A 14,949-nucleotide genomic window follows, 5' to 3' on the forward strand; every position below is an offset into this window, starting at 1 on the left:
TATGAATTTGCCTATTTATCCTTGCACTTTCATTTTTTTTGTTTTTTAATTTTTATCTATTTATTTATTTTTGAGTTGGAGTCTCACTCTGTCGCCCAGACTGGAGTGCCGCTCCCGGCCACCACAGCCTCGACCTTCTGGGCTCCGGTGATCCTTCCACCTCAGCCTTTCGAGTAGCCGGAATTACAGGCACGTGCTACCATGCCCGGCTAATTTTTTGATTTATTGTAGAGATGAGGTCTTGCCTGCCCAGGCAGGTCTCGAACCGGTGGGCTTGGGCAATCCACTCACCTCAGCCTCCCAAAGGCACGGGATTACAGGCACTTCCATTTCTATAAATTTTTATCTTCACGTGCTGTGAAGCTCTGCTGTTCACTACACAGACCTTTTGGATTCTTATGCCCTCTTGCTGAATGACTCCTTTATCATTATGAGATAATCTTCTTTAAGCCTGATACATTTTGCTCAGAAATGTACTTGTTCAGATGTTAAGGTAGCCACTCCTGTTTCTTTTGATTAGCATTTGTATGGTACTTAAAGACAGGATCTCTGTCACTCATGCTGGAGTGAGTGACATGATCATAGTTCATTGCAGCCTTGAACTTTTAGGTTCAAGTGATCCTCCTGCCTCAGCCCCTCAAGTAGCTAGGACTATAGACATACCACCACACCTGGCTAATTTTTAATTTTTATTTTTTGTAGAGTTGGGGTCTTGCTATGTTGTTCATGCTGGTCTTTAAATCCTGGCCTCAAGCAATCCTCTTGCCTCGTCCTCCCAAAGTTCTGGAATTATAGGCGTGAACCACTGTACCCAGCTCATCCCTTTACTTTAAATATAGTTGTGTTTCTCTACTTAAAGTTGGTTTCTGTTGAACTTGTAAGAGCAATGTGTTGATTTAAAAAAATAAGTAAATAAAATTGGTTTCCTGTATGTAGCATATAGTTGGATCTTGCTTTTAAAAAAAATCTTAGCTGACAATCTATGCATTCTAATGGGCTATTTACAGCATACATAGAGTATTCTAAGTGATGCCCTGTATTGATGTATGACATTTTTCACTCTGGTTGATGTGAGTGTGAACTTCCCAGCCCTGAGTAAGTCCTGAGGGTTGTTTTCTCTTTCCCCCTTTGGTGTTTATTTTCTGGCCTACGCAAGTTTCTTCCAACATATGCACTAATCAGTTAGTGCCCAGCTGAAGACTTGATGGTGACCCTTGGCAAAATTCTGAAGTTTTCCCTGCAACTTTTCTTTTGGTATCCTTGGCAACTGCTCTAGTTGCCTTGACCATCTCAGACCCCCAGCTTAATGCCTTCAGTGCATGTAAGAAGAATGAGATAGTCAGGTAACTCATGAACTCTGGGTGTAGAAAGGAGAAAACTCATTGCCCTAATGGGTGGATCCAGGCAAAAGACATGGTGGAGCCTGGGTACCATGGTACAGTGAGGAAGCACTGAATAGGGTTAGAAGTGTGGCGAGTGAGCTCACCTATCTGGCTGGTCATTGTTGGGAAACTGTGCTGAGACAAGTGTAGGTAACCAGGCAATTTAGTGCACAGTATCCAAGCCTCATAGTTGCTGAGGAGCTGTTCATATCAGTGGTCACGGAACCAGGACCCAACGTACCTGGAAAGGTATGGCAGCAGCTGTGTATTCACAGGCAAGCCTAATTCCAAGAATGAGTTCACATTGGCTGATAGTCAAAACCCAATTATTTGAATGGGGGTTACAAGTTGGGATCCAGCTGCGTGAGAACTGGGGTCAACTGCTGCTGGGGCAGAGCCTTGGAATTTAACCAGGTAGCGAAGAGAAAGGCAGGACTCACAGACAAGGAGACCTGTCCCTCACACCAGTCTCAGTGATCAGGCAGGAGGTCAGAAAAGTGTCGACATCACTGGAATTCCTGGGGCTCACCCTCACACATGTCAAATCCAATGTAATGGGACAAGCCAGAGCCCCACTAAGAAGTGGGATCAAGGTAGCTGATAAACTTCCTGCCACAATCCATAAATGACATAGGCTTGGCACCAGAGGTTGTGGCTGAGAGGCCACTTTGTCATAAAATGACTTAGGAAGCATCTCCTGTCTTTAACTTGTTGCAAAGATATCGAGAGTGGTCTACTTCTGTTTGGTTTTTAAGACTCCTTGAGCACTTTTTGATGTTCATCAGTCTTCTGAATATGGACCCATCAGAACATGGGGACCTGTTTTGTTGCAGGTGTGCCCACTGCCTTACCCCCCGCCCATCTGATCCCTTTGCTCGCTTCTGTCAAGAATGTGGCTCTCCTGCCCCGCCCATAATTGGCTGTCGTCTCCCACCCCCGGAAGGAGCTCAGGTGAGCAGCAGAATTCTTCAAAACGTTTTTCATTGGTTGATCTGGTGTTTATTTGCAGCAGTAACACAGTGCTTGGTACACATGTACCGCAAACTTAAATACTTGTTGAAAGAGATCACTGGCAGATGAAACTCTTTCCAGATGCCTACTTAACAATGGAAGGACTTGTTTGCAATGCCATGTCTTTTGTGTGGTCTGGAAGAAGCACAGGCTTAGAAAACAGTTGAGATCTCATTGTTTTAATGAGGCATGCATGGATAAATAAATATTTCCCACTCATTTGATTTTTCTACAAAATGAAATAAAAGGGATCTATGATGTAGTGTGAAAAAAGATCAACTTAAAAAAGACAGTCCCTGCTCGGCCGGGTGCCTCACACCTGTAATCCCAGCACTTTGGGAGGCTGAGGCAGGAGGATCACTTTTTTTTTTTTTTTAATAATTTATTGAGAGGACAGAAAATCTCCCACAGCAGGAAAGGACCGGAAGGGGTTGTCCAGGAGGATCACTTTAACCCAAGCGTTCAAGAGCAGCCTAGCCAACGTAGTGAGACTTTGTGTCTACAAAAAAATAAAAATTTAGCCAGGCATGGTAATGCATGCCTGTAGTTCCACCTCCTTGAGAGCCTGAGCCAGAAGGATTACTTGAACCCAGGTAGTCGAGGCTGCAGTGAGGCACAATCATGGCACTGTACTCTAGTCTGAGCAACAGGGTGAGACTGACTCAAAAAATAAAAAATTAAAAAGCTGGTTACTAAGAAAAAGTAACTAATTCAGTGACTAAAAAGTCAGTAATTCACTAAGTTTGGAGTCTTAGAATTGAGTTATACCTCAAGCAAGGGGTCAGGTACTAAATGGATATCTATTTTAATATTTCTCCAATCTATTGCTCAAGATTTCTGTAGAAGTTAATTTAATTCCCTTCTATGATATATTTTGAACTCCTTGAACAAGAAAATACAGAAAACAAAATATGAACATGTCCCACTGGTTTGATTTTTTTTCTTGTTTATGTTAGTTGATATAATGTCAAAGTTATTTTCTACTTGTGGCTGAGTATAGTGGCTCACACCTGTAATTCCAGCACTTTGGGAGGCCAAGGCAGGAGGATTCTTTGATCCCAGGAGTTGAGACCAGCTGAAGACTTGATGGTGACCCTTGGTCAACACAACATAGCAAGACCTCATCTCTACAAAAAATAAAAAAATTAGCCAAGCATGGTGGCGCACATCTATAGTCCCAGGCTACTCAGGGGGCTGACACAGAAGGAGTGCTTGAGTCCAGGAGTTGGAGTCTGTGGTGAGCTGTGATGATGCCACTGCCCTCAGGCCTGGGCAACAGAGTGAGACCCTAACTCAAAAAAAAAAAAAAAAAGTTACTTTCTACTTGCCTGGAAATGGATTTTTAGAACTTTCTTTGCTTTACAGGGTGGAAAGGTTATCAGAGATTACAAATATTTAAAATGATAAAGCTTAAAACATCAATATTGCTCCTACAAATTATAGTATAGTTCTATTAGTACAATAATAGGTTGTAATGTATAAACAACTTTGTAATTCAAACTCACAACCATTTCTTGAGTACTTACTGTGTCCTGCTTTCAAATGGGCTTCTGGGATTATTAACAGGACAGGATCCCGCTACTAGACCCAAGACACTCAGGGGATTTTAATAGAGAGTTGCAGATGGATGTGCTTTCCTCTCTTTTTGCCCCTGTGGTTGTGCTGAACCCTCTGATATTCAGTGATAACCCATGAACAGTTCTCAGTTACCTCTGCGGGCACCCCTGCCACTTCCCAGGTAGTCTCCCAGGCATCCCAGTGGCAGCTGCCCAGTGAATTTCAGCAGCAAATGCCCTAAGCATGCCTTTCAATGGAGTGACTATGCACTGGGGACAAGAAATTTCTACCTTTTTGGAGGATTGCTAGATACTGGCTCTGAATTTGTGCCAATTCTTGAAGGTCCAAAACACTACTATGGTCTGCCAATAAAAGTTGGACCTTTAAGGTGCTCAGATGATAGACGGAGACATACCTCAAGTCTGGCTTATGATTGTTGTTTCATGTATTTTTGTGGTTTGTTGTTATGTCCATGCTATGGACTAAATGTTTGTTACCCCCCCTCCCGCAAATTCATGTTTAAATCCTAACCCTCAAGGTGATGGTATTAGTAGGTGGGGGGTCTTTGGGAGGTAATTATGTTATAATGATGAAGCCCTTATGAATAGAGTTAGTGTCCTTATTAAAGAGGCTCAAGGGAGCTTGTCTGCCCTTCCACCACATGAGAACACAGCTAGAGTGAGCCCTCACGAGACACCGAATTTGCTGGCACCCTGACCTTGGACTTTCCTGCCTCCAAAACTGTGAGAAAAATACATTTCTGGGTTTATACTCCACCCAGTCTGTGGTATTTTGTTATCACAGCCTAGACAGACTAAGTTTATGTACATTTATAATTGCTATATCTTCCTGATTTATTGAAAAATTTTCCTGATTTTTTTATCATCACAAAATGCCTTTGTAGTAAGTAATATTTCGTCTTTAAGTTCTTTATTCTCTGATAGTTATGTAACCACTCCAGCTGTCTTGTAGTTACTGTTTGCATTGTGAATCTTTTTCTATGTTTACTTTCAACCTATTTGTGCATTTGAATCTAAGGTGTGTTTCTATTAGACAGAATATAGTTGGATATTGCTTTTTTTTACCCATTCTTATAATCTTAGCCTTTTGAGTATGGTGTTTAGTTGATTTCTACTTAATGTTATTATTGATGTGGCTGGATTTCCATATGCCATTTTACTATTTGCTTTTTATTTGTATCATGTCTTTTTGCTTTTGTTCTTTTTCTCCTTTACTGCTTTCGTTTGTGTTAAATTATTTTTAGTGTACCATTTTAATTCCTCTGTTGACTTTTGGTATTATTATTATTTTATTATTATTTTTGAGTTGGGGGTTTCACTCTGTCACCCAGGTTGGAGTGCAGTGGCACAGTCACAGCTCACCACAACCTTGACATTCTGATCTCAGATTATCCTTCTGTCTCAGACTCCCAAGTAGCTGGTACGACAGCTGCACATTATCACACCTGGCTAATTTTTCTTGTAGAGATGAGGTGTCACTATGTTGGCTAGACTGATCTCAAACTCCTGGATCAAGCAATCCTCCCACTTTAGCCTCCCAGAGTGCTGGGATTACAAGCATGAGCCATGGTACCTGGTCTATTTTTAAAGTTATCTGGTATTCTAGGGGTTACAATATGGACTTTAATTTATCACAATCTATTTCAGAATGATTTAACTTAATTTTGATAGGATACAGGAATTTTGCTCCAATAGGTCTCCTTTTCCTCTCTCTTCATCTTTTATGTAATCTATATTTTTTGTAATCACTTTGTATGTTACAGCTGTGTATGTTATACACTGAAAAGTGTGACGTTACATAGTCTTATGTTGTTCAAAGAAGGTGAGCAGAACTGTCTATGGAGTCATTTATATTTACCCACATGTGTGTGATATCTAGTCTTTTCACGTCTTCCTGTGAGCCCAGGTGATCATCTAGTGTCATATTCTTTCCACCTGATTAAGTCCCTTTAGTATTTCTTGTAAGACATGTCTGCTAGCAGTTTTTCTCTGTCTTTGTTTATCTGAGAATGTTCATCTGACCTTTATTTTTGAGGGATAGTTTTGCTGCACGTAGAATTCTTGTTTAGCAGTTATTTTTTATTTCAGCCCCTTGAATATGTCTGCTTCTTCCTGGTCTCTGTTGTCTTTGATGTTTATGATAAGAAATTTCCCTTGTTACTTTCAAGATTCTCTTTTTGTTTTTGACTTTCTACAGTTTGATTGTAACGTGTTTAAATGCAGATCTCTTTGTGTTTATTTTTCTTGGAATTGATTGAGCTTGTTGGATCTGTAGATTAATGTTTTTCTTCCATCGTGGGAAGTTTGGGGCCATTATTTCTTCAAATTCTTTTTCTGCCCCTTTTCCTCTCTGTCATCACATATATGTTGGTACGCTTGATGTTCTCAACAGCATGCCATCTTTGATGGTCTGCTTATTTTCTTCAATCTTGTTTTCTTTCTGTTCTTCATATTGGATCATTTTTTTCCTTTTTTCTTTTTCTTTTCTTTTTTGCTGTGTCTCTATGAGCCTAACATTGGATAATTTCTATTGACCTGTATTTGTATTTACTGATTGCTTCTTTTGTCATCTCTGAACTGCTCTGGAGTCCCTCTGGTGATTTTCACATTTCAGTTATTTTACTTTTCAACTCCAGGTTTGGATTTAGTTCTTTTTAGTAATTTATATCTCTTTATTCATATTCCTTATTCATCAGATCATTGTCATCGTACTTTCTTTAATTTCTTAAATGTGACTTTCTTTCTTTCTTTGATCATTTTTTATAATAGCGGCTTTGAAATCTTTGTCTGCTAAATCTGACAGCTGAGGGCACTCAGAGACAATTTCTGTTGACTATTTTTCCCCTAAGTATGGGCTACACATACTTGGTTTTTGTATGTGCAAAATTTTTTTTGAATACTGGATATTTTAGCTAATATATTGAGGCAACTCTGGATTCTTTTTTCCTGAGGATTGTTGTTTTATGTTTTGTTTACTTGGATTAAATCTTTAATGTCTGTCTCCCCTGCCATGTTTGACCACTGGTGTCAGAGTTTATTTCTTGTTTTTATATTTAAGCCTGGAGTTGCCTTTGGGTCTGCATATCTTTTTTTTTTTTTGAGTTGGAGTCTCACTCTGTCGCCCAGACTGGAGTGCAGTGGCCGCTCCCGGCCACCGCAGCCTCGACCTGCTGGGCTCTGGCGATCCTTCCGCCTCAGCCTTCCGAGTAGCTGGAGTTACAGGCGCACGCTACCACGCCCAGCTATTTTTTTTTTTTTTTTTAATTTATTGTAGAGATGAGATCTCTCCTGCCCAGGGGGGTCTCGAACCCGCGGGCTCAGGCAATCTACTCACCTCAGCCTCCCAAAAGCGCGGGTTTACAGGCTGAACCACTGAGACCGGCTAGATACTTTTGACCTTAATTTCTTTCTTTTTTTTTTTTTTTTTAGTTGGAGTCTCACTCTGTCGCCCGGACTGGAGTGCAGTGGCCGCTCCCGGCCACCGCAGCCTCGACCTGCTGGGCTCCGGCGATCCTTCCGCCTCAGCCTTCCGAGTAGCCGGAATTACAGGCATGCGCCACCACACCTGGCTGATTTTTTTATTATTGTAAAGATGAGGTCTCGCTGTCCAGGCGGGCCTCGAACCCGCAGGCTCGGGCAATCCACTCACCTCAGCCTCCCAAAGGCGCGGGATTACAGGCTAAGCCACCGAGCCCAGCTGGGTTTGCATATTTTAGTGTTCAACAGAAGATTGGCCAGAAACTGTGATCAGGCACATCAAACCAATGGGCTTCTACTGTCTGCTGACGGATCTGTGTGTTGCTGGGCAGAACATCAGACTTCAATCTGTTCTCAAGCCCTCCACATATATTCACCATCAGCCTGGAATGTGTCAGTGGCTTGGGCTTACTCTGGTTTATACTGCGCATGTACGTAATCTCCAGTCAACTAAAGACATGTGGAAAGCTTATCGGCACATATAGTTGAATGACCTCCAGGAACTCCCTGTTAAATCCATGGCCAGCTTGCTGATCCATTGAATGCCCCCCCCACAGGTCCATAATTTAAAACTAGGAGAGCCTCTGTCCCCAGGGTTTGCTTGCCACTAAAATCATCACCATAATAATGTTCCAAATCAAGTGAACCCTGTCCATCAGTAGCCACAAACTTGCTGGGTGTCACAGCCTGCCCTGTCCTGGTGGAGCCACCACCCAGATGGAACCAGGGGAGTGGGGAGCAGCCCAGGCAAGAACCATATAGACTTGAGTGTGCTCTTCTGAAGTTCAGTCATTTTCAGGAGCTTCTCAGTTTGTTGTCTGCCCTTGGTCAACTCTCAGAGTGCTGAAGTGATTGACTGCTCTATCTGACTTTATCATTGTTTTTTGGGGAGAGGATTTATTGACTTCCTCATTCCATCATATTGCAAGTTAATTTCCTATGGGTATTTTTCTTTTCTTTTTTACACCTCTCTTTTCTACAATAAACATACTTCTACTCTTAATAGGTATTAAAGAATAACAGTGGTGCTATTTTTATTATTTATTTCTGATATTGACACATTAAAATTGTGTATAAAAATCATACCCTTGCCTGAGCCCATGGGTTCGAGACCAGCCTGGGCAACTTGGTGAGACCTCATCTCTACAATAAAAAAAAACATTAGCCGGGCATGGTAGTCTGCATCTCTAATTCCAGCTACTTGGAAGGCTGAAGCAGAAGGATCGCCTGAGCCTAGCAGATCAAGGTTGTGGTGGCCTTGAGCATGCTTCTGTACTTTAGCCTTGGTGACAGAGTGAGACTCCAACTAAAAAAAAATTGTACCCAATTATACATAATGATATTTGATGCATACAATGTATAATGGTCAAATCAGAGTAATTAGCATATCCATCATAAAGATAATTATTTTAAAAATTGTTTTACAAAAGCAAATTAAACCCCATTTCATGCTAAGATCTACTCAGACCTTCCGTTTCTTCATCCCAAGCCAAGCCTGACCTCTTCCTTTGTGCAGATGGGCTTATGCACAGGGTGCGGAAGCATGGTGCCCATGAACACCCCCATCTGCGTGGTGTGCGAGGCCCCGCTTGCTCCACAGCTGCAGCCAGCGGCCAGCCTCTGCTTGAAGGTAATGAAATGTGGATCTGTAAAAACATGAATCAGATACACAGAAAGTGATGTTTGAACAATTATATGTGTTTCTTCAGCTGGTGGAATGGGGTAACCATTGATAAGTTAATATACATGAACAAAATCCATTTTAATTTTTGGAATCACATGGTGCCCAAGAGTTTAACATGCTGATATTATCTATAATCTTAAGAGATACAAAGGGGAAGCTAAAAAATCCTGAAATTACCTTTTGGAGGGCAGACCCCTTGTAATATACTTGGAATTTGTTCCTCCAGATGAAACAGTCAACCAAAGTTTTTATCTGGAAGTTTTGAGAAGGTTGCATCATGGTTTGCAGAAGAACTATCCCAAGTTGTGACAAACAGGTGATTGGTTCTTCCACCATGAAAATGCACCTGCCTGCACTGTGCTGAGTGTTCAGTGGTTTTTGACCAAATATGGCATGATCTATTCACTCACTGTCACCTTGAGTGACTTTTTTTTGTTTCCTGGATGAAAAAAGTCCTCAAAGGGAAACATTCTGCCGATGTGGAAGAGGTGAAACAAAAAATGGCAGAAACACTGAAAGGCATCAGAATTGATGAGTTCAAAACCTGTTTTGAGCAGTGGAAAAAGCGCCTCAATAGGTATAATCACATTAAACGAAGAGGACTTTGAAGGTGACTGGAGTTTAAACATAGAAAGAATAAGTATACAATTTTTATAAATCAATTCTGGGTTTGTTTTTGGTCCTTCCTCATATGTAGCATTGTATTCTATGAACAAAGATTTAGAGGACAAATTGCTTTACAAATCACTTAGACAATTTTTTTACTGCATATGCCTAAATGTCAACATTACAGTTAATATTGACTTATTGTTCTTTTTTTTTTTTGAGTTGGAGTCTCACTCTGTTGCCCAGACTGGAGTGCAGTGGCTGCTCCCAGCCACTGCAGCCTCAACCTGCTGGGCTCCGGCGATCCTCTGCCTCAGCCTTCCAAGGACTTATTGTTCTTAAAGTGTCTTCATGCTTTTATTTGCTGTGTTTGGATTATGGGTCCCTACTATGCAGAAAAAGAATGACTACAACTAGTTACATGGAAGAAATAGTTGTGTGTCATTACATACATTCAAAAGACTTTGCTAGACAAATGATGTCATAGTGTGAAAAATTTTTTGGTAGAATCATTGAACATACCACTGTTCTTTTCTCCAGTTCTCAATATATAGTCCCATTCACCAAGTAAAGGTCACTAGAGGATATAGTGGATTTGATAAAGGGAATTTTAGGGCTAAAAAATTAGGAATTCTTAGCAATAAGGGAAATGCATGGACTTAATGTACAATCAGAATTGTAAAATGGCCTTGTGGATTCTATGTAGGCAAATTGTGTTGAGAGAAAAGATAAGTCCATTTTTTTCTTCCTCCTCCAAGCTCCCTCTGCTGTGAAGAGTTCAAAAGTGTCCCAGGCTATATAAGCCTTCAGAAATGGGATTTTGAAGAACTAGCTGGGCCAAAGTCAGGTAGATGGAAATTTACTAATCTTTTTGTTAGATGACTATTTTCAATCATAAGAAACTTTAAAAGCTCCTTCAGGAAGCCACATATAACCCTGGAAGCTTGTCTCCAGACTTGTTATACATGAGAGAAATCTACTTCTTTCTTATTTAAGTCACTGTTACTTTTGGTGTTCTTTTAATCACTGCTAAACCTATTCTTACTAGTACATTTACTCAAGATAATATCATTCCAAACTCTTTGGACTATTTAAAACAGGAGAGATAGGAGTAAGTGTTAGTTGTGACCCAAATTCAATATATATCATGCCATCTTCAGTATTTGAAATTAGAGGGTTATTTTTTTCATTTTGTGAGAAGGCAGAAAGATACAAAGTATAAACAAACAGTTTTTTCTTTCAGTTTGTTGTAAATCCTATCTTGAGGATAGACACAGGACTTCTATGAGGTCTGACAATTAAGTTCATGAACATATCCTAGTAAAAGTGCTACATACCTCATGGCTGCACATCACTGTGGCCACCTTTGAGGTACTCTTCTTGGGATGCTATGTACTGATGCCAGTGCCTTGTCCACCCATCAAAGCAATTTTGGAACTCTTTTTCTGGAATGGCCATCTGAGTTGTCATCATGAGAATGTCAGAGTTTGAATTAGAGCAACAACCAAACATTAAATTTCTTGTTAAACCTGGCCAGAGTGGACATGAAATCAGGGACATGTTAGTTCAAGTTTATGGGGATAATGTCAAGAAGAAAACAGCAGTGTACAAATGGATTAAATGTTTTTCTGAGAGGACAGAAGGTGTCACGGATGAAGAGAGGCTAGGATGGCTAATAACAAGCAGAACTGATGAAAACATTGCAAAATTTGTCAAATTGTGCATCAAAGTCATTGACTCACTGTTAGAAGTATAGCAGATCAAATAAACATGGAGAGAGGAATAGGAAAATCTTGGCAGGAGAAAGGTGTATGCAAAAATGGCCCCAAAGGTGCTCTTGCATCATGACAATGCACGAGCTCACACAGCACCATCTGTGCGGGAGTTTTTACCTCCCTACTCACCTGATCTTGCCCCAGTGACTTTTTTTCAGGACATTAAGGGTAATACGGCAACAGCTTTGATGGTCATTCCAGAAAGAATTCTAAATCTTTAACAGGTGAACTAGGCACTGGCGTCAGTGCATAGCTTCCCAAGGAGAATACTTCAAAGATAACCATCGTGATATTCAACAATGAGGCATGGAGCACTTCAGTCACTTTCAAAGTCCTCTCAGTTTGATACAATACACCTATCAAGATGTCTTTCCGCTGCTCAAAACAGGTTTTGAACTCATCAATTTTTTTTTTTTGGAAATGTTATAAAATTTGTAATAGCAAAACTTAGGAATCAGACATATTAACAAATTGTATTCAATCATTTACATTACAAACAAGGAATCTGCAGTTCGTTACTGTAACCTAACCAAAAAAAACCTACCCATTAGGAATCTATGCACAATGTGATTGCAAATATGTACAGTACTTTTTAAAAAACCTACAAGGAGAAATTTACAGAAGGAAAGTTGACTAGGCTCTTTGTTAAGCCAACCAGACAATCAAAATATTAAAACTCTGTTGGCTAGTAATAAATATATAATTTTTAAAAACCCTACTTTCCTTTTGTTTAAGAATATTCCAGTTATATTTATATGGTGACAGTTAATAAAGCTGTTCAGGACAGTTCCAGTAAATTACCTTTCAGTTCATTGTTTGTGGAAATATCAGCATGTTAATAAAAATTAATAAAGGAATTTTCACCACAAGAGTTTTCCAGTTACATTATCACAGCTTCACAAATGGATTGAACCCATGAATCCAGTGGCTGAGAAAAGCTGTGTGTCAAATACTGAGAACATGGTAGAGACAGGATCAATTCTGGTACCTTTTAGTGCTTCTGCCATTTATTGTTCACCTCTTCACATCAGCAAAACATTTCCCTTTGAGGACTTTTCTCATTTAGGGAAATAAAAAATGTTGCTTGGGGCAAGATTGGGTGCATGACCTTGGTAAAAAACTGCTGAACACTCAGTGTTGTGTGGGCAGGTGTACTTGTAAATCACCCATCATGAAATGGGCAAACACAATGAAAGAATCTCCCAAAAAAATTCACTGAAGCTGTATGCAGCCTCTCACAACAATGCTAGCTGGTACACTAGCTAGCTGGTACCTAGCGGGAGAAACCTGTACTACAAGGGGCCTACCCTCCAAAATATAATTCCTTTTGGGAGGCATACCCCTTGTGTATCTTTTCATGAAGAAACCAACTATGAAATCAAAGGTGAAATTTTAAAAATCAATCCTATTTGGCTTCTGATGTTGAGTTTTCAAAAAGAATTATGGACTTTGAAATTCTTGAGTAAATAAGTTTCATATTGGCAAAATATCCCTGGAATTTGGGACAGCTTCCATAGAGGGCTTTCTCAAACTAGAACTTTCCCAATATCATGGGAAATAATATTTTGAGGTATTGCCTTTACTGTTTTCTCTAGAATGTGGATCTTGTGATCATTTCTATTGATACTATGTTTTTCCCTTATGTTTTGTTTATTTTAGCATTGAATTTTTGTGATTTACTAAAAGACATACCTTCAACAAGTGTATATCTTATGCTATTAGGGCTTTAAAAAATAAAGTTTATTCACTAAAATTTAAAAATAGAGGGTTTTGCAAGGCAGGGCTGGGACTAGGCAGAGTTTGGATTGGGTTAAATTTTAGAGTGTTTTAGATTGTGTGCCCTACAAGGTGTCAACCTTGAAGGAAGCTGTTAGGCTTCATATGTCAGCAGTTTTAGTTGGTTTCCTGTCTTCTATTCTTAGAGGAAGTATATCCTGCAGCACATAGCAAGATTATTTTGTTTGATCTCAGTGTTTTTTTTTTTAACACAGGGACAGGAAATCTGTCTCACTTCTTGATGGATTTCACCAGGTCTTTACTGAGGCAGCATCTTCAGGAAGGTCATAGCTCTAAATCTTATTGAAAAGCACTGGCAGCTGTAGATCATGCTATGGCAACTTTAAGTAACTTTAAAGAATGTTGGCCCGGGGAGTGCCAGGAACTATTGAGAGGAAGACTGTGATCCTCTGCCACATTGAATGGCAGTCGATCGACCTCTGTCCTTTGAGTTATCTAGATTGGTGATGGTGGTTTCCTGCGTTAGCTCAGGCTCCTAGAAAGACTTTGAGTCTTCTACTAAAATGAAGTGAAACAGACTTTGAAAGACTGGTACTCTGAAGAGCTACCTAATGGTACTGGAAATAAAATGCTGGGAGTCAGGCTTTCTTTTTCTTGATCATCATCTTTATTTGAACCAGCTTCAGAACATACTATGTTGGTTTCAGGACACCTAGGGTCCACAGTCTTGCAGTAGAAAGGAGTACTTAATATAACCAGTCATCAACAATTTTAAAAGATAGTATACTGAGAGTTGCCAGGTATAGTGGCATCGGCCTGTAGTCTCAGCTTCTTAGGAGGCTGTCAGGAGGATCGCTTGACCTCAGGAATTCAAGATCAGCCAGGGCAACATAGCAAGACTCTCATCTCAACAAACAAAGACAATAGAATGACCTCATGACTAAATAGATGTTAGCAAACCTCTAACAGGTGAACTCTAGTTAGACAATTTTAACCATCGTCTTTTGTTTTTTTGGTGTTGCAACTTAACCCCAGGGTTCTGCCTCAGAAAATTGTACTTACCATTCCCTTTCTAAGGCAGTCTTTCTACTCCTTCTAAGTAAGAAACTGCAGAGCAATCCTAAATTCATATTTAGCATAAAGACCCATGGGCTAAACCCCAGTCCAAGAACCACATTCCTTGTAAACACACAGAGAATCATTTGCTAGTCTGGAGTCTTTCTGTTTACTGTTTAAGGCATGTGATAGCTTACTGAGTGTCACATTTGCTACATTGGAAGACAACAACAACAAAAACCTTACACATAATCAGTGCAGAGTGTTCAATTTGCATTTCCATGACCAAATAAATACTCTTTTCAATGTGTTTGTTGTTTGGTGTTTTGTTTCTTTTAAAACTATATTCATTTGTCTGACACTAGAGTAATTCCTAAGCCAATTCAATATTCAGGGTCTAGGTGTTATACTAGAGTCTGTAACTGGCTAATTGACAGAAAAAAACTACTTGGTGATTCCTTTGCATAGCTGTTTGCTCAGAGGAACGTGTATTTTTTATTCTGTTTTCAAGGAGAAGGTCATTTGCCGGGCCTGTGGCACAGGGAATCCTGCTCACCTGAAATACTGTGTCACCTGTGAGGGGGCCCTGCCTTCATCACAAGAGGTAGGTTGACTATGTCATCAATGTTCAGATAATAGAGAAT

At 40.0% G+C, this 14,949-nt stretch overlaps 1 protein-coding gene across 1 annotated transcript in view; it reads left to right on the forward strand.

Moving 5' to 3' along the window:
- DZANK1 (double zinc ribbon and ankyrin repeat domains 1) overlaps nt 1-14,949 on the forward strand; it is a 76,904-nt gene that overhangs the window by 23,339 nt on the left and 38,616 nt on the right. Inside the window, exons 7-9 of the mRNA XM_008063233.2 lie at nt 2,216-2,333; nt 8,964-9,077; nt 14,817-14,909. Coding sequence (XP_008061424.1) covers nt 2,216-2,333; nt 8,964-9,077; nt 14,817-14,909 — 325 coding nt within the window. The remainder of the gene's footprint in view (nt 1-2,215; nt 2,334-8,963; nt 9,078-14,816; nt 14,910-14,949) is intronic.

Source organism: Carlito syrichta, unplaced genomic scaffold (assembly GCF_000164805.1).
Source record: "Carlito syrichta isolate Samal-C Ts95f unplaced genomic scaffold, Tarsius_syrichta-2.0.1 Scaffold306685, whole genome shotgun sequence".
NCBI lineage: Eukaryota > Metazoa > Chordata > Mammalia > Primates > Tarsiidae > Carlito > Carlito syrichta.